This window comes from Chionomys nivalis, chromosome 7 (genome assembly GCF_950005125.1).
Source record: "Chionomys nivalis chromosome 7, mChiNiv1.1, whole genome shotgun sequence".
NCBI lineage: Eukaryota > Metazoa > Chordata > Mammalia > Rodentia > Cricetidae > Chionomys > Chionomys nivalis.
Genome location: NC_080092.1, coordinates 50,582,117 through 50,601,064, shown reverse-complemented (window position 1 = coordinate 50,601,064; position 18,948 = coordinate 50,582,117). Strand labels below are relative to the sequence as shown.

Sequence of the window (18,948 nt, the reverse complement as noted above, 5' to 3'; positions counted from 1 at the left end):
AGGAGTGGGGAGCTGGGAACCTCAGGCTGTAGAGTTCATCTGGCTTAGACACACCAGGTTCCTTAGTGATTCTCATCTCCTAGTGCCCCACATGGCCACTTTGGGAATCACACTTTCTAAGGGCCCAATTGAGGTCATGGCCTCCAGCAACAGGCCAGCTCCTCCCAATGAATCTCTTCTACCCCATTCCATTATACCTGAAGATCCAATACTCTTAATCCTGGTTAAGAAAAAGACTGTAGACACCACCTGGTTACTCATTACACGTTTATTGTACATTTTCACAATCTGGATGCGCCACAGAATTGGGGGCATGGGGAAGGGGAAGAAGGAAGGCAGGGGACACTGGGATAATATTGGGGGTCTAGAACACAAGCACCCCCACCCCCAGCATCTCTCCTACCCTTTCACACCACAGTTTAGATCTCCTTGGTTCCCCTCCACATAGAAAACCTGGTGTGTACAGGGGAAGAGTTTGGGGACACTCCCCCCGCCGTGGTAGGTTAAGGGGCTGTACCCTCAGACCCCTAAAACTGTGCCATTTTAAAAGACTAGATCCTTCTTCTATCATTTCACCCAAAAAGGGAATAGCTTGCACTCTCTCTCTCTCTTTCTCTCTCTCCCCCTCTCTCTCTGGGCTTAACAGTCCTGGAGAAAGGTGAGGATCCCCACCATCCAGCAAGTCCCATACACGTATTGGCAGTGACTAGTACCCCCACCCTGAATACAGGGGGGCAGTCAGAGGAGCTGGGCAGTGATGGGGGCAACACCCACCCCCAGATTGGGGAGGAAAGTTTTCATTCCAACCTCTAGCAAGTAAGAGGCCAGAGATTTCAGGCAGGAATTGGGGGGATTCTAGTTTGTCCTGCTCCTCCCCAAGGCAGTGATGACACACACACACTGGAGCCACCCCTCCTCAAGGAATCAGATTGTGGTCAGCCCCCAATTCTCCTGGTGGGAGGAGGAGGCAGATCAGGCAGATGGGGAGGGAGGGAGACCTCCTGGGAATGTCAGTTGAATGCCCCACATGAAAACTGGGGAGCAGGAATGTAGGGAGAGACCCCGAGTGGCAGAATTATTGGTCCATCATAACACACTGAATTCCAAGACACACACCAGCTGGGGGGGAGGAAGAGGAGGGTACAAGAGGTTTGGGAAATGGGGTAAGGGAGGTAAACTAGACTAGAGGGGCTGGGAGGAAGCAATTCTGGGGCCCAGAGCAGCCTGGTTCCCCAAAAGCCTAGGCTCCCCACCACCTGCAGGTAATGTCGTGCAAATGAAGTGTGGTAAGAGGACCAATGGAGACAAACTCTTCAGAAAAGAAAGAAAACACAGAGAAGAGTGATGGAACAAAAAGGAAGAATACACAAAAGATGTTGGTATGCAAATGATATGCTAATTAATATCTTGGAAGCTCCCAGAAAACCTTGGAATTCTTAGGACCAAGTGGGACCAGTCTCAGAGCCTTCCAAGGGATACAAGATGCAACCTAGGGAAGCCTGGACAGGTGGGAGTTTTGGTTTGTTTCTGTGGAGTTTGCTTTTTGTTTTGGGAGGGTCAGGAATTGTACAGGGAAGCTAGGGAAGGACCAGTTAAATCCAAGGGAAGGAGGAGAGGGGCTATTGCATAGCAGATGCAAATGAGGGGACTTGGGGCTATCAGGAAAAGAGGAAAAGGGACAGAGGATGAGAGAGAGAGAGGTGAGGGGAACCTCAGGAAGGGGTGTTAAGGACAACCGGAAAAAATCTTCTAGTAATAAAACTACAAACAGACCAAATATATATAATATTATATATGTATAAATAACAGCTGGCTATTTACAGGGGGCACACACACGGACACACACACACGGATCCAAGGGAGGGGGGGGCTGAAAGATATGGCTGAGAGGTGGAGGAACGGCTGGGGGTGGGAGAGAGGCCCTTCTTAGGCAGGGCAGACTCCTCAGGGATTTAAGTGCTGAAGTAAACTGTGGAGAGAGGGCGAGAGGAGGACCAGGGAGAGGGATAGAAAGAGAAAGAAGCAGTGTGTCAGGCCTGGCCCTGTTCCAAACCTCCCCACTCCCCAGCTGGCTGGCATCCCTTCCCCTCTCTGAGCCTCAGTTTCTTCACTGATAGAACAAAGGGAACTTGACAAGTGGGTATTAAGAGTTTGTAAACTCCATAATAGGACAAAGGAGCACAGAACCTTTAATCCACTGGGCATCCAAGACTGGAGTACTTGGTTTCCTGGTCGCATCCAAGCCCCTCAACCCTCACTGTCTTCCACTCCCCAGTTCTAGGATCCCCAGACTTGGCTCCCTTAGACCCAAAGGGTCCTCAGTGGAGCGCCAGGGACCCACCCAGTAGAATTATCTTCAAAATCTTAACAGAAATTACCCAGAACCAGGCAAAGTAAGACTATACAACAGCCTAGTTTTTTGGCTCTAGATGAATCAGAACTGCCAATAGCAGCAAAATGTGTTTTCGTTGAAGAGTAAAAACTAGGTTAATGACCTTCAAAACCCAGAATCCACAGGGAAAACCTCTACCTCTCCAGGGAAAGGGCCTTGGCCACTCCTGCCCCACTCACCGATGATGATGATGAGGATGATGGCGCAAATCACTCCCAAGATTATCATCATCTAGGAGTGAGAGGGAGGGTCAATGAGCGAACGATGCCGCCCTCAGTTGCCCACTGGCCCTCCAACCTGTCCCCATCTCCTGCCCCCTTACCTTGAGGTTTTTCCACCAGTATTTGCGCTTGAGCTTGGCTGCACTTGTTTCAAACTGGGAGGCCCCTGCCTGGAGAGCATCTGCACGGTCATCCAGCTCCGACAGCTTCTGGTCCCGCTCCAGGACCTTGTCCACATTCACCCTCATGATATCCACCACCTGGGGGGAGGGGTCCACGAGGCAGGGGGTGTGCCAAGGCACGCCTCAAGGAGGGCACTTCTTGAACATGTGCCCATTGTGCCACACATGGAACATGCACCCGATGTTTCCAGGCTAACATGCCAAGGACATACATAGAACATGCCTAGCACACCTGGGGACATGCAAGGAGCACACATCAGGGGCATGCTGCAGCCATACACTTCAGATGCCACAGCAACACCCTCTATATGGATCAGCCTATGACCAGAGCACACCTGCCCCAGCTGGCACACCCCAGCCTAGCACAACTGATCAACACCCCATAACCCTTCAAGTGCATGCTGACAGGGAAACAGATGGGACACGGTGGGTCTCTGACCCAAAACCCACAAGCGTAAACTGTCATCACCTTCAAGCCAAGATGGGCTCCCACACCTATCTGCCAACCCCATCATCTTGCACCTTTGACACACACACACTCACCTCATCCACCTGGGCCTGGGTCTGCTGCAGTCTCCTATTACTGGTAAGATTTGGAGGGGGTGCAGGGGGGCCACCCTCGCCGGCCGGGGCGGCAGGCGGGACGGTGGCAGCGGTAGCCGACCTAAGGAGAAACGGATTCAGGGCCCGAAGCCTCGGACCGCGGGCTCCACCCATCCACCTGTCCATCCATAGTCCCTCCAGTCTTCCCTTGCGCGAGGAAAAGCCACCCGATTGGAAACCCTGTCACTCTACGGCCCCGCTGCGGTTGAGCTGCGTGACCTTGAGAGACCCTCCTCGTGCCTCAATTTCCCCGCCTGTTAAATGAAAGCGACCTCAGAGACGCTGCTCGGGGTCGACCCGAAATGACTGACAGCCATGGTGGCTGGGGCGGGGCGGGTGGACGCCGCGTCCGCTCCCTCCCGCGGCCATCGCCCGGGCCAGACCGCCTGGGACCGGTTCCGGGCGTCCAGGCGCAGTCATGGGCACCAGCCTGGTCCACCGCGTGAGAGGCGCGGGCGGGACCCCCGTGTTTCCCGGCCCACTCCTCGGGGTGGTGGCCCGCGCGGGGCAGAACGTCGCGGGTGGCGAGTGGCGGGCGCCCGACTTACATGGCGGGGGTAGCGGGCAGAGGGCTTGGCAGAGGCAGTGATGGCGGCGGCGGCGGCGGCGGCGGCTAGCGCTGGCTCCGACTGGCGCTGGCTGCCCGGGACTGGAAGATGGCGGCCGCACGTCACCCGCATCCGGGCACTGCGGCGGGGGCGGGGCGCGGCAGGCGACACGTCGCTAGCGGACCGCGGGGGCGGGGCGCTGCAGGGCCTGGGGTCGTCTAGCTGGGTCTGTGGGCCCTAGTGGTGAACCTGGTTCGCAAATCACCGCTGTCCCCAAGGCGTCTGCCGCCTGCCTCTTTTGGCACCCACAACCGAGACCCACACCTCACCCTCATTCTTGAAGCTGATGCACCGGTTCTTACCTCAAACAGCCTAAGGTCTCACCCTACAACCTGGTCCCAACACCTGGTGACCCACCCTTGGCTCCTGGAAAGGGTTGAGGGTGGAAAACAAGAAGCAACCAAGGCAGGTGCCAGGACAATACTGATAACTGGAATCCTGACGCTGGGGTGGAGGGCAATTGTGAGACCTGACCTCACCCTGCAACTGAATGTCTCAAGGGAGGTCTGGGGCCTCTGATTTTCTAGCAGGGTATGAGCAAAAGGAGTAACAGAAGACACCCCAGCACACACACACACACACTAAGGGCTGTGAAAACCACCCCTCCTCACAGATAAAGTAAATTCAGACCAGGTGTGGCTGGCAGTCAAAGCTGGAGCAGATCCCACAAAGATTAGACAATCTTAAAGACTCCAGGAAGGGCAAAGCTGACTGATGTTGGTTTGCCACATGGTAACCACAGGCTGGTCCCGGACAGGGGTCAACGGTCCAGCCCCAGCTTTGATTCTAGCATAGGGACTGGGCCGAAAAAGAACAGTGGGCAGGAGTGTGGCACCTGCAGGGCATGTGTTGTAGACACTGCTTCACCTGCACATTAGCCTCACAGACATGACCTTGGCAGGGCCCTAAACATGTCACAGGTGTAGACACTCAATAAATATTTGTTAAATGGCTTGATCTAGGTAACACAATAGAAGATTATCTTAGACCTGGTCCATCCCTGACTGCTCCCTTTTAAATACACTGACTGCCACAGCAGCTGTACATACGCCCATCGTGCATCTAGAGACCGACCAGAGAGCCAGCTGTCTCGTTAGCAAGCCTCCAGGGTGCAGGAGGCATTTTAGGGGAGGACTAGTGGCTCTGAGTTGGGAACACTCATTACATCCCTAAAACAGCCTTAATCTCAGAGACCGGCAGGCAGGCTCCGGCTTCCTTCCTCCCACTCCAGGCTTCCCAAGGCCTCCAGAGTGTGAGATCCTCCTGCTGCAGTGCCCCACCCCCTCCCAGCAGACGCCCCAGGACCGGTTCTGTCGTGAGAGGTGTTATTTCCCAGCTGTCTGGGGGAGGTGAATGAGCAGGGGAGTGCGTGCTGGGTGCAGGATTCGCTCTTGGCTGCCTTCCTCTCTCAGGAGAAGCCATGAGCCTGATCTTTGTTTAGGCTGAGCTCCTGAAAAGAGCCATTTTGGTGGGGGTCTCAGATCAGCTGTGAAGCTCTTATTTTCTGTTCCTGAGACCACTCTAATCACAGAACAACAAAGATGCCAAATTCCATTATTTCAAGTTCAAATGCTTTAGTGTCTGGAGACATCCTTGAGGGAGGGAAAAGAGTAACTGTCAGCAGAGCCCCACACACAGCCCAGAACTCCGCCTGAACTAGAAGGGAAACAGTAAAATCTCAGATCCGGGTTTAGCCAAACGCAGAGGGCAGAGGATATGGGAGAGACAGGAGTCACAGACAAATCTGGGGAAGTTAGGCCTTGGCATATCGCTGGGAAAGTTGTCTTCCCAGGGGACTCTGGGGACAGCAACAGCAGGGTACAACTGAAGGCACATGTGAACAGTGGAAAGGACCCAGTGGATTCATCTTAGAGGGGACTGTCACTGCACAGCACATCCCAGCCCAGCCCACCTCGGCTGTGGTGTGAAGAACTAAATTTAGATCAATGCTGGGGGTGGGGGAGGCTGTAGCGGAATGACCGAGTTCACCTGGAAATGTGTGGAGACTGTTTTCTGCAAACAGGTAGGACTGAGACTCTGAATAGATGAGCTGAAGAAAAGCACACACAGTATCTGTGAGCCCAAGAGGCTTGCTTCCCACGCTGGCCTGCTTCCGGGGACTGGTGGCAGAACTGCTAGGCCCGGGTCCTGAAGCTCATTTTAGGCTTAGTGGAGCATGTTCATAACCCTGCACTCGGAAGGTGATGGGGGGCGGGGTGGAGCCGGAGTGCTAAGACAGTCTGCCAAGTGAGATAGCCTGGGGCCTGGAGAGGATGGCTCAGCGGTTAAGACTATTTACTGCTGGTCCAGTTTCCCACACGGCAGCTTGCAGCCATCTGTAATTCCAGTCCTAGGGGATCTCACCATTTCTGGGCCCTCTGGACTCCACTGTGCACAGGCATACACGCAGGCAAAACTTCCATACACATAAAAGTAGTTGTTGTTTTTAAAAGAGTTAACAGAAACAAAACCCTCAAAGGTAAGAACAAGAGGTAAGAGGAGCGAGCCCAACGTTTATTTCTGTTGTTGTTAGGTTTTTTGTTGTTGTTGTTGTTTTCTCTGTGTAGCCCTGGCTGTCCTGGAACTCCCTCTGTAGTCCAGGCTGACCTGGAAGTCACAGAGATCTACCTGTCTCTGCTTCCCGAGTGTTGGGATTAAAGGCATGCCCACTGCCCAGCCCAAGGTCCATTCCTAAAGAGCTCCTTCAGGGCTCTGATGTAGGTGACACAGAGATCACACTTTAATGAAAGCTTGTTCCACTATTTTCTTCCTCTTCACAGGACTCCTGGGTTTAGAGACTGGTGTGGAAGGGGGCTGGATTATTTATTCCTACACTAACTCATGAACTCCTTCCATCCTCGTGAGTCAAACCTTGAGAAGCCAATAATTAATTTCTGGGATTTTGTCCCCTCAATATAGCTCTCATCAACTTTTAGATTGTTTCCAATTTCTTGCTTTTATACCCTATACTTTTATGAATGCTGGTAGCATTTGATATATTAACATATTATTGACATATTTGGGCAAACCTAAGCTGAAAGCAATGTTTTGATGGGGTCTTTGTTTGTTTTGAGACAGAGTTTGTCAATGTAACATGCCTTGGCTGTCTCGGAACTCACTCTGTGTTGGGGGGGGTGTCACACAAAGATGGGGACAGACCACCAAATTCTAATAAACCAGAAGCAAACTTTATTCCAGAATCCAGGAAAAAAAATTAAAAATAAAATAAAATATCTCCATGAGGCACAAAAAGCTTATCAGCTAGTTGAGACCACAGCCAGAGATGGATTTTGTCAGACTGTGGCAAAGGCCAGTTTCTAAACCCACCTTTTTATAGTAGGGGCACCAAGCATTAGGTCGGAACAAAGGAACTTTTACAATCTCAAGGTAAAACTCAGATATAGATTGCCTTACTTTACAATCTCCATTAACAGTGTTTTTTAGTTAGTGTTTGTACTATTGTCTTCCTTGGTACTTCAGGTGATTTTACTGAAGCTGTGTTCTCCCCTTTGATGCCGCCAGTTTCACAGAGCAGGGAAAATGCGTAACACAGAGGTCATATGTCTGTCTCCTAAAAGTTGACTGAGCTCATAACCATAGGCTAGCTCTCAGTTTGCAGAGAGATGCTTTGGCCTTGTGAACAGAGCTATGGGCTGTAAAGCGGAGTAACCACTGTTAATAGTTAATCCTCGAGCTACTGAGAAAGCTGCTGACAGTCTCTTCTCATCCTCCTAGGCTCACAACTTTATATTTCTTTATTTCTGCATTTCTGTTCCTGGAATCTACATGTTTATATTCTTATTCTTGGACCCTTCACTCTGCAGACCAGAGCTGGCCTCAAACTCACAGAGATCCCCTACCTCTGCTTTCTGAGTGCTGGTATTGAAGGCCTGTGTCACCGCCACCTGGCAGATGGAGTCTTTTTTGGTTCGTTTTGATTTCATTTCTTAACTTTTTTTCCACATCCAGGAAGGTTAGGTTGGGTTTTGTGCTTGTGCTTGCAACACTGGAGACTGAGATTGGTATTTTTCTGCTTTTTTTTTTTTTTTCTTTTTTGGTTCTTGAGATAGGGTTTCTCCATGTAACTTTGGAGCCTGGCCTGGAATTTTCTCTGTAGACCAGGTTGGCCTCAAACTCACAGAGATCCTCCTGCCTCTGCCTCCCAAGTGCTGGGATTATTAAAGGATGCACCACCACTGCCCAGCCCTAATGGTATTTCTTTGCCAAGTCTTTTTGTAGTAAAAGGTAACATATGCACACAGGAGTCACACCTTGTGGCTGGAGAAGTGGTCCTTACTGCTCCTCCTGAGGAGTTCTATTCCCAGCAATCAGAGTAGTGATATAAAAACCACCTGAAACCACAGCTCCGGGGGATCTGAAACCCTCATCCAGAACACAGACCCACACAAAAAACCTACAACTACAGTTTCAGGGGATCTAAAGCCCTCATCCAGGACACAAATAAAAGATAAAAGTATTATTTTATGGGGTTTTAGACAGGGTTTCTTTATATTATAGCCCTGGTTGTCCTGGAAGTCGCTTATGTGCGCCAAACTGGCTTCAAACTCACACAGATTCTCCTGCCTTTGCCTCTGAGTGCTGGGAGTAAAGGTATGTGCCACCATGCCCAGCTATCTTGTTTGTTTTAAAAATTGCATTATGACATGTGGTCATCAAAGGACCACTTACAAGCTTTTCTTTCTTCCCACCATGTTCGGTGACTGACAGGTCATCAAACTTGGCAGCATGTCCTGGTGAGTCATGTCACTGGCCCATTTCTTTATTCAGACTTGGTCTCACAGTTCAGACTGGTCTACTGAACTCTGAGATTACAAGTCTATGTCATGGCACCTGCCTGTTTTAAATGGTATGTGTTTCATCTGTGTAGTTTTCCCTACCCAAATACAAAGCGCCATGCCAGGAAATTTCTGAATAAAGAAAGATCAGAACAGTGGTGCTCAGTGAAGAGTATTCTAAGTGAGACTCAGAATAAATAAGTGCATAAGTACTGGGGAGTGGTGGCACCGACCTTTAACCCCAGCACTCAAGAGGAAAAGGCAGGAGGATCACATCTGAGTTCCAGGCTGTCCAAAGCTGCATAGTGAGATCCTGTCTTTTTTTTTTTTTTTCTTCCCCCAAGACAGGGTTTTCTCTGTAGCTTTAGTGCCTGTCCTGGAACTAGGCTTTTACAGACCAGGCTGGCCTCGAACTCACAGAGATCCTCCTGCCTCTGCCTCCCGAGTGCTGGGATTAAAGACTTGCGCCACCACAGCCCAGCCAAGACTCTGTCTTTAAGGGAAAAAAAATAGTTGTCAGGAGGCAGAGGCAAGTGGATCTCTGTGAGTTCGAGGCCAGCCTGGTCTACAGAGCGAGTTCCAGGACAGTCAGGGCTACACAGAGAAACCCTGTCTCAAGAAAAAAAAATTGTTTTCAGTGATAGAAATAGAGTTTATTAGGGAAAAAAAAAGGTGCTCCTGAGGGTGGAAATGAGTTAGTAACCTGGACAGATACTTAAATGTCATTTATTTTATTTCTTCTTACAATTTATTTATTGTATTTGGGGGCAGGGTAAGTCAGAAGACACGAAGACACTGTTGGAAACTGATTTTCTCCTTCCGCCATGTTAGTACCAGGGATTGAACAGAGGCTGTCAGGCTCTGCAGCACGCAGTTTACAAGCCAAACCAGCTCTCTAGTCCTGCGCTTTTATCTTTCAAAAGTTACTTAGGAACTGGTGTGGTGGTACAGGCTTTTTATCCCGCACTGGGGAGGCTGAGAGAGTCGGAGCTACATAGTGACACTCTGTCTCAAAATAAAATAAAATAAAAAGTTATTAAGGGCTGGAATGTAGCTCAGTGGTAGAGTGTGTGACTAGTGTGTTCAAGGGTTTGAGGCCCCATCACCTCAGAATTTTTTTGCTGGCATAGTGGCACATGGCTGTAATCTTAACACCCAAGAGTCTCAGGAAAAAAGATTGCCATGAATGAGTCTGACGCCAGCCAGACTATACAGGGAGACCTGCTCCCCAAAACAAATTAGTACATAAATTTGTGCTCAGAGCTCCAGAACTTCAGAAGAGCATGCAGGGGGAAAGAGAGCGTCTCTTCTTGCATCCCAGGTGCCACATTTCCAATAACTGATAACCCCCATGCCTGTGCCTCCTTGCAAACACACGTTTTAATCTTTCTTCCTAATGCAAGCAATCTATATATACTGTTCTGTTCTGCACTTGGTTTTTCCATTTAACATAATTTGGAGATTGTTCCATTATATGTAGGGTCTAAAACTCACATTTTTATGATTGTGTAGCATCCTGCTGTATGGCTGTAACGTGTTTTAATCAATCCACTGTAGACAGTCTCTTAACCTTTTGCCAACCTAAACAAAGCTACAAAGAATATTCTACACCTTCCAATTTTACCTATATGCAAATATGTCAGGTGAATTTCTAAATATGAAAATCTTAGATCAAAGCCAGGCACAATAGAACATACCTTTAATTCCAGCACTCTGGTGGCAAAGACAGTTGTATCTTTCTGAGTTTGAGGCCAGCCTGGTCTACAGAGTGAGTTCCAGTATAGCCAGGGCTACACAGAGAAACCCTGTCTGAGAAAACCAAAAAGAGAAGAAAAGATAGAAAAAGAAAATCAAACCATAGACAGAGCTGGGCCTGGAGGGAGACCTTTAATGTGGGTACTCAGGCGGTTGAGGTGGAGAATCAAAAGTGGAAGGCTGTCTAGACTGCAGAGTGAATCAGAGGTCAGCCTGGGAAACCCAATGAAGCCCAATATAGCAAACTGAAAAAATAAAATAGCCTGAGAGGCTGATGATATAATTCATTAGTAGAGTGTCTGCCTGGTACCAATGGGCCCTCGATTCAACCCTGGTACTGGAAAAACAAATCCTAAGCCCAAAGGTGCTTGTGATTTTAACAGATATTGCCAAGTTCCTACCCAGGGGTGTGCTACCAAGTTTTCCTCCCACCCAGAAAACATCTCCTATATGCTATGAAACTTTTTAGACATTGTTAATATGTTGGGGCTGGAGAGCTGGCTCAGTGGTTTGGAATGCCTGCGGCTCTCCTACCAGACCCAGGCTGGGTTCCCTGTCCCTAGCCAGCAGTTCACAACTTCTAACTGCAGCCCCAGAAGGTTCAGTGCCCTCTCCTGGCTTCCTCAGGCGTCTGCACACACATCAAATCATACACACCCAGATACAGACATACACATATGTAAAAAGAAACCTTAAAAATAAATAAACATAATGCCAGGCGATGGTGGTGCACACCTTTAATCCCAGCACTCAGAAGGCAGAGGCAGGTGGATCTCTGTGAGTTTAAGGTCAGCCTAGTTTACAGAGTGAGTTCCAGGATAACCAAAGCTACACAGAGAAACCCTGCCTCAAAGAAACAAAACCAAAAACAAACATATTAACTAAACACAATTTTCATTTCTTGTATGGTGGATGATATGAGGTTTCTTCACATGTTTGTTGTGGAACAGAATATTTGTTTAACTATGCAAAGATGTGTTGCTGTTTCACCTTGCCTGCCTAAGGCACCTGAGTGGTCTAATAAAAAGCAGAATGGCCAATTGCTAGGCAGAAGAGGGATAGACGGGGCTAATAGGCAGAAAGAAAACGGGAGCCAGCCAGGGGCCCAGCCAACCAACCAACCTGCCAGGGGCCCAGCAAACCAACCAGCCGGGGATCAGTCAAGCAGACACGGATGAAGCAGGAAAGCAGCATGGACAGTGCATAGACAAGGTAAACAAGTCTTGGGCTAGCACATAAATAAATAGAAAGGGGTAGATTAAGTTAAAGCGGAAAAAGCTAGTTAAAAACAAGTCTAAGCTAAGGCTGAGCATTCATAATTAATAAGTCTCCATGTCCAAGAAAGCCTGCTACATGAGGGCTGGGGAGATGGCTCAGTGGTTAAGAGCAATGCCTGCTCTTCCAAAGGTTCTGAGTTCAATTCCCAGCAACTACATGGTGGCTCACAACCATCTGTAATGAGGTCTGGTGCCCTCTTCTGGCCTGCAGACATACACACAGTCAGAATACTGTATACATAATAAATAAATACATAAATAAATAAGAAAAAAGTCTGCTACATATGTTTCATAGTTACTTTTAACTCTACATATCTGTGAAGTGCCTATAAATTATATGATTTTAAGCTGTTCATACTTTTCTTACTGATCTATAGATTTTGTGTCAACATTAACTTTTCTCTACGAAATGATTTACAAATATTTTCTCAACAGTATCATCAGGCTTTCAACTTGTTCTATTTTTTTATTTTTACTGTGCATAAGTTTTGTTGTTATGTGTTTCCTTGTTTTTACTGACAAAGTGTCACCGGAATCAATTAGGTTGGCTTCAAACCTGTATCCTCCTGCCTCAGTCCCCTGAGTTTCCAACATGCACCAGGATCCCCAGCTACAGAGTTTCAATGTTTTGAACTAAGGATTAGTCTCAGAATTTAGTGTATCCTAAGCATGCCTTCCACCAAGCTACACCATCCCATCATTCCTGTACAGTTAAATGTGCTAGTATTCTTCTATAGCTTCTGTTTCTTATCATATAAACATAAGTTAAACATCTATATGTAAATATATAATCTACTCAAAATTTATTCTTAAAGACTCCACAGAGTTGAGTGTGGCTGCAAACACCTGTAATCTTAGCTATCAGGAGGTGAGAGGATTGCTCTAGTTTGCTTTCTGTTGCTTTGATAAAACATTGATCAACAGCTAAACGGTGGTGGCACACGTCTTTAATCCCAGCACTCGGGAGGCAGACGCAGGCAGATCTCTGTGAGTTCAAGACCAGTCTGGTCTACCAACCAAGTTCCAGGACAGGCTCCAAAGCAACAGAAAAACCCTGTCTTGAAAAACAAAACAAAGCAAAACAAAAAGAACCTGTTCTCAGCAATCAAAGAAAAAAAGAAATCCAATGCACCTTTGCGTATTTTCTTGTGTTGAGGTAGGACTTCCCTATAAAGCCTCAGCCTGGTCTTCAACTTGCTATCCTCTTGCCTCAGCCTCTCCAGTTCTAGTGAGAAAGGCACTAGCTCTCTGTAGGTAGTGAGGAAGGCTGCAGTGAAGGGCGAGTTGCTCAGACAGACAGACAGACAGACAGCAGAGAGGGCAGAAGCGGAGCTAGAGTGAAGGTTAGGACTTGAGTGACAGCGCTAGGAGCACTGAGGAAGACGGCTGTGCAAGGGCCAGGCTCTGGCCCGAGACGGCAGGGCTGCTGTTCCTCCCCGCCACAAAGTGCTTAAGAACCTATGCAAGACACTCTTGTCCTTCCATATACCCTTGCAGCTCATGCAGCTCTTTGGTTTTGTTTGTTTATTGTTTCTTGAGACAGGATTTCTCTGTGTTGCCCTGACTGCCGTGGAACTGGAGTTATAGTCCAGGATGGCCTCGAACTCACAGAGATCCCATGTCCCTGCCTCCTGAGTTCTGGGATTTAAGGTATGGGGTGCCGCTGCTCAGCTTAATGCAGTTAATTGTAACAGATTAAAACATAAAGATGGCTTCTGACCAGAAGATCCCACCGAGGCAACCGCCTCAGGCAGCCTTACAAACAAGGAGCTAGGTTTGAGGTAATGAAGAAGGTGCAGCCACACCCTAGTGACTGGGATGGGGCTAACTTTCCGCTGTGGTAAAGCTACCAGCAAGAACAAAGGCTGCACAGTATAATGAATAGCACTTGTGACGCCTGCGTGCGAGGTTGGAGGACAGTGATGCTGGCCAAGCAACTCTCAGCGAGCCAAGCGTCCAGGTCAAAGTTGGAGAGCTGGTTTTCTCCTTTCACGTGCGGGGTCCAGGCCATCAGGAAAGTGCATCTACCCGCTGTAGCAAGTCTTCCTCTCTACCGCCAGCTCCCAAATAACCACACAGACTTACTAATTATGAAAGCTTGGTCTTTAGCTTAGGCTTGTCTCAACTAGTTCTTATAACTTAAATTAAGTTCTTATTACTTAAATTAACCCATTTATAGTAATCTATGATCTGCCATGTGGCATTACCTCTCTTCCATCTTTTGTTTTGTTTTTTGTTTTTTCGAGATAGGATTTCTGTGTGTAACAGCCCTAGATGTCCTGGAACTAGCTCTGTAACCCAGGCTGGCCTCGAACTCACAGAGTTTCACCTGCTTCTGCCTCCTGAGTGCTGGGATTAAAGGTGTGTGCCACCACCGCCTGGCCCCTCTCTTCCATCTTTCAACTGTTTTCTTTTCATGACTGAAGGGCAATTCCACCTTTCTTTTTCCCAGAAGCCTCTCTGCTCCTGGAAGTCCCGCCTAACTTCTTCCCATCTAGCTATTGGCCACTCAGCTCTTTATTAAACCAATCACAGTAACATCTTCACACAGTGTGCAAATATCCCACAACAGCCTCTTATACCATATTCCAGTTCTGAGTCAGGAGAATTGAAAGTTCAGTGCTAGGTTGGCTACATAGCTGGGTTATGTCTTCAAAGAGCAATAACAAAAGTCAATTCTTTTGGGAGGGGGAAATAAAAAGCTTGTCTAAAATTGAGGACAGCGGACAAAGAAAGGGTAACAGTGGTGACAAGGAAGGACAGCCGTAGACAGAGGATTCAGGAGTCTGAAGAAGAGAGAGAAATGGTTTTCCCCTTTCAGCTCTTCAGAGGGTTTTTGGATCTTGCTTTTTTGTTTTCTCGGTGGATATGTGAGTTCAGCCTGCTTTGTTTTAACTAAAGAAAATATTATGAGGGGCTGGAGAGATGGCTTGGTAGTTAAGAGCACTTGATGTTCTTTCAGGAAAACCAAATTGGATTCCCAGCACCTACATTGGGTGACTCATAACTGCTTGTAACTCTTGATAGGTGGATCCAGTGCCTCTGATCTCTGAAGACACCTTCATTCAAGTGCACACAAGCACACACACAAAATTAAATTTATTTAAAAATATTTAAAGTTATTATCTTCTTGATGTAGGCTGGTCAGCCTCCTGAGCACTGAGATTAGAGGTCTGAGACACCACAGCAGCCTCATAAGAGAGAGTTCTTTCAAATGTCCCAAGGCCATGTATTAAAGGAGGAATCCTTTTTTTTGTTGTTGTTTTTTTCTTTCATATATATATATATATATATATATATATATATATATATATATATATAATTTTTGATTTTTGTAGACAGGGTTTCTCTGTGTAACCCGGCTGTCCTGGAACTCACTATGTATCTACCTAAAGCAGGGATTCTTAAAGTTTCTCCAGAAAAAAATTTAAGGAGACGCTGCCCTAGTGTATATGTATGTAAAACAGATATACTAATCAAACATTTCTTGATTAAAAATCACAAAAAAAAATTATCTTAAAATAATTCCAAGAAGAGGCAAGTGGATTTCTGTGAGTTCAAGGCCAACCTGGTCTACAAGAGCTAGTTCCAGTACAGGCTCCAAAGCCACAGAGAAACCCTGTCTCAACCCCTCCCCCCCCCAAAAAAAAATTCCAAGAGTTGAAATTATTGGAAAGATGATCTATATAGCAAGTTCTAGTCTGGCTAGAGCTGCATGGTAAGACACTGTTATTACCTCAAGTCGGGGCTGGAGAGATGGCTCAGCAGACAAGAACACTGGCTGTTCTTCCAGAAGGCCCAGGTTCAACTTCTAGCATCCACATGACAACTCACAACTGTCTATAACTCCAGTTCCAGAGGATCTGACACCCTCACACAGACATACATATGTTGTGGAAGCTCCATCAGCCAATAGCCTTTAAGATACAGCCCACTTGGGTGTGGTCTCTTATACTATAAATGCAGCTGTAAAGCGTGTGCGCTCGCTCTCTTGCTTTCGGCTGCTAGACTCCGTTCCCCATTCGTGCAGAGGACTGTGATCTAGGACAGTGATCTGTGATTCTTCCCTAAATAAATAATCTTTATTATACGTAAATCTAAACTAGTGTGGTATTATTTTGTAACTTTCATCATCATACATACATGCAGGCAAAACACTGATGCACATGAAATGAATAGATTAATTTTAAAAAGTAAATTAATGAATTAGTGAACAAGATATGAGATGGGCTAAGGACCAGAGGGAAGGGGGGATGATAGGATAATAAAGAGAAGAAATAGGATTAAAGTATGTTACATACATGCATAAAAATGTCACAATGAAATTCAAATGAGCCAATAAAAATTAAAATAGCCGGGTTTAGTGCTAAGTTTCCTTAATGCGAGCACAATGGGCAGAGGCAGCTGGACTTCTGTGAATATGAGGTCAGCCAAGTCTGTCCACATAGCATGTTCCGTGCCATCTGGAGATACATAGTGAGATTCCTCATCTCAAATTATTAATAATTTAAAAAAATTTAGAACTGAGCGGTGGTGACACACACCTTTAATCCCAGCACTTGGGAGGCAGAAGCAGGCAGATCTCTTGAGTTTGAGGCCAGTCTGGTCTACAGAGTGAATTTCAGAACAGCCAGGACTACACAGTGAAACTCTTGAAAAACAAAAATTTTTTTTAGGTTTGCTTATTTTATGTGTGTGAGTGTTTTTATCTGCATGTGCGTATGTACACAATGTGCGTTCCTGTGGAGGCTAGGAGAGGGCAATGGATCCTTGGAACTGGAGTCACAGATGTTGTGAACCACCATGGGGGGGCTGGGAACCAAAACCAGGTCCTCTATAGAAGCAGTAAGTGCTTTTAGTCAGTGATCCTCAACTTAGAATGGTAAAAACCAAACCAAAGCACACAAACAACCATAGCCACTGTAGCTCTCCTGTGCTTGGGAGCATTAAGATTCTTCTTGTCCTACCAGCCCTGTATTCACATCCATTCTCCATCTCCCTCACAGAGGTTCCTGTGTACAGTACATAGGGACCACATTCTGCTGGCACGTGGCTGGACACTTGGGACGTTTCTCCTTTGCTTTCATGAATGATGTGGCTGTGACGGAGTGTGTGTATATCTGTCTTCATCTGTTTTCAGTTCTTTTGGAAACACACACATGTATAGCTCAGAGGTACAGTTTTTGCCTGACTTGTGGCACTTCTATATTACCCCTAGCAATGATGCAGCTTAAGGGTTTTTTGGGTTTTTTTTGGTTTTTTTTTTTTTTTTTTGATTTTTCGAGACAGGGTTTCTCTGTAGCTTTTGGTTCCTGTCCTGGAACTAGCTCTTGTAGACCAGGCTGGCCTCGAACTCACAGAGATCCGCCTGCCTCTGCCTCCCGAGTGCTGGGAAGACGTGCGCCACCACCGCCCAGCACAGCTTAAGTTTTAAGAAGCGCTTATCATTGTAAGACGTGTTCCTGGACAGTTAAGAATTACAGATTCACATTAAGACAGATTCAGACATAAAAGAACTCTAAATGGGTCACAGTGTTGGATAAATGTACGTAGACTTGGGAGGAAGAAGAAAAAGAGTATAAAGAGTCATAAAATAAATTTAATGCTTAAAAAAGGGTAAAGTCTTTAAAAAGACAGAGTACAGATAGTCATAGATTAAAAGGAGTAAAGAAAAATAAGCCACATAAAAATGGAAAATTCACAGAGAGTCGGGATTATGTATATTGTGTTTTCTTTGAATTTTCTGACTGTGCAGGAGCTAAGTACAGAGAGACATTTCATTGTATGGGCTGCTAAGCTAAACCAGCATATATATTCTAAATGTATCTTGATTCCAACATTTGAGTCTAAGGGTATGTTGCATTGGAAAAGAGGTTTTCCTTTTGTTTCCACAGAAGATGAGAATCTGTGGAATACTTCTAGAAAAACATGGTTTGATAGGTCACACCACCCTGAAAGGTCACCATGAACACCCTCAAAAATTACTTCACTCAGATACTGACTGAGATGAACCTAGCACACAGGATACACCATAAAAGACCTGATTAACAGTGCCCCCAATCAGCAGGAAGCAGTACAGACAAAACTATACCCATAGTCACAATATTGTCTACAAATGTTCTTTTACATTCAAAGGGGGGTATTCTATAGAGATTTGCATTGGTATGGATCTTCGTTTATTGATACAAATTTAAGGTCAATTTTGTTACATGTATATGTATTTCTGATCTTGATTAAGGCATTGTGTTTGTAGAGGTCATTTAAAAAATGTAATGTATAATTAAGAAATATAGCACTCAGTAGGCAGAGGCAGGCGGATTTCTGTGAGTTGGAGGCCAAACTGGTCTACAAGAGCTAGTGCCAGGATAGGCTCCAAAGCTGTGTGTGTGTGTGTGTTAATAGATAGTCATCTATAATAGTTAAGTTTTTATTCATGTTATTTAGATTTTCTAGATTTTCCTAGATGTATAGAGATATATTTCAGATGGGTAGGCATTCTTCAAACCTTTCAAAAACTACAGAATATGGCATTTAAAATGTTTAAGAACTTAAGACTGTTCATGAAAGTGAGACACATCTGCTCCTGGCAGCACCAGTTACTTCAAGAGGAAGATGGGTATTGAAGAGGCTCCTTAGCCACTTGGATAAGAAACTTCTTGCTTGGACTGCTTCCCTGGACACGCAGTACCCACCGAGAGAGGACTGCTGAACTTGCCTAAAGGTGAGATGGTGCTTTGGAGTTCCTGCTTCATGGAAGAGTCTGCGAGACACTCTGCAGGACACAGAAGAAAGTGACTGAACTGTCTTTGAAATGTCCTGTTTCATGGAAAAGTCTGCTGGATACTATAGGCCTGTAGGCTGAAGATGGATGCCCCAATGGTACAGAAGAACTTTGGGTGACTGTCCATGCAGTGAGATGTCTCTGTCAATTCTAGAGTTTTAGAAATTGCTTACTTAGGTAATATTATATCCTTCTGGAGTCTTTAATGGAGCTGAAGAATATATAGATAGTTATAGTTTTCCTTAGTTGTGATAAAAGATAAAGTAAATAGAAATATTGTAACTGTAATTCTTGCTTGATGCCTGTTATGTGTAATTTTACTATGTTAAAGTT

The 18,948-nt window shown here is 46.3% G+C and overlaps 1 protein-coding gene across 1 annotated transcript; it reads right to left on the bottom strand.

Moving 5' to 3' along the window:
* Positions 1-249: 249 nt before the first annotated feature.
* On the bottom strand, positions 250-4,105 carry Vamp2 (vesicle associated membrane protein 2). The gene is made up of 5 exons (XM_057776577.1): positions 3,947-4,105; positions 3,339-3,459; positions 2,715-2,873; positions 2,572-2,623; positions 250-1,969 (listed from the first exon to the last, which is right to left on the bottom strand). Coding segments are annotated over exons 1-5 (351 nt in total). The 5' UTR covers positions 3,949-4,105; the 3' UTR covers positions 250-1,952.
* Between the last annotated feature and the right edge of the window lie 14,843 nt (positions 4,106-18,948).

Bases quoted from the DNA above. Each gene is read 5' to 3' on its own strand.
- Vamp2 (XM_057776577.1), bottom strand. The intron at 2,874-3,338 runs GTGAGTGTGTGT...CCCTCCCCCCAG, and splicing joins CCCAGGCCCAGGTGGATGAG to GTGGTGGATATCATGAGGGT. The intron at 2,624-2,714 runs GTAAGGGGGCAG...TCTCACTCCTAG, and splicing joins ACTGGTGGAAAAACCTCAAG to ATGATGATAATCTTGGGAGT.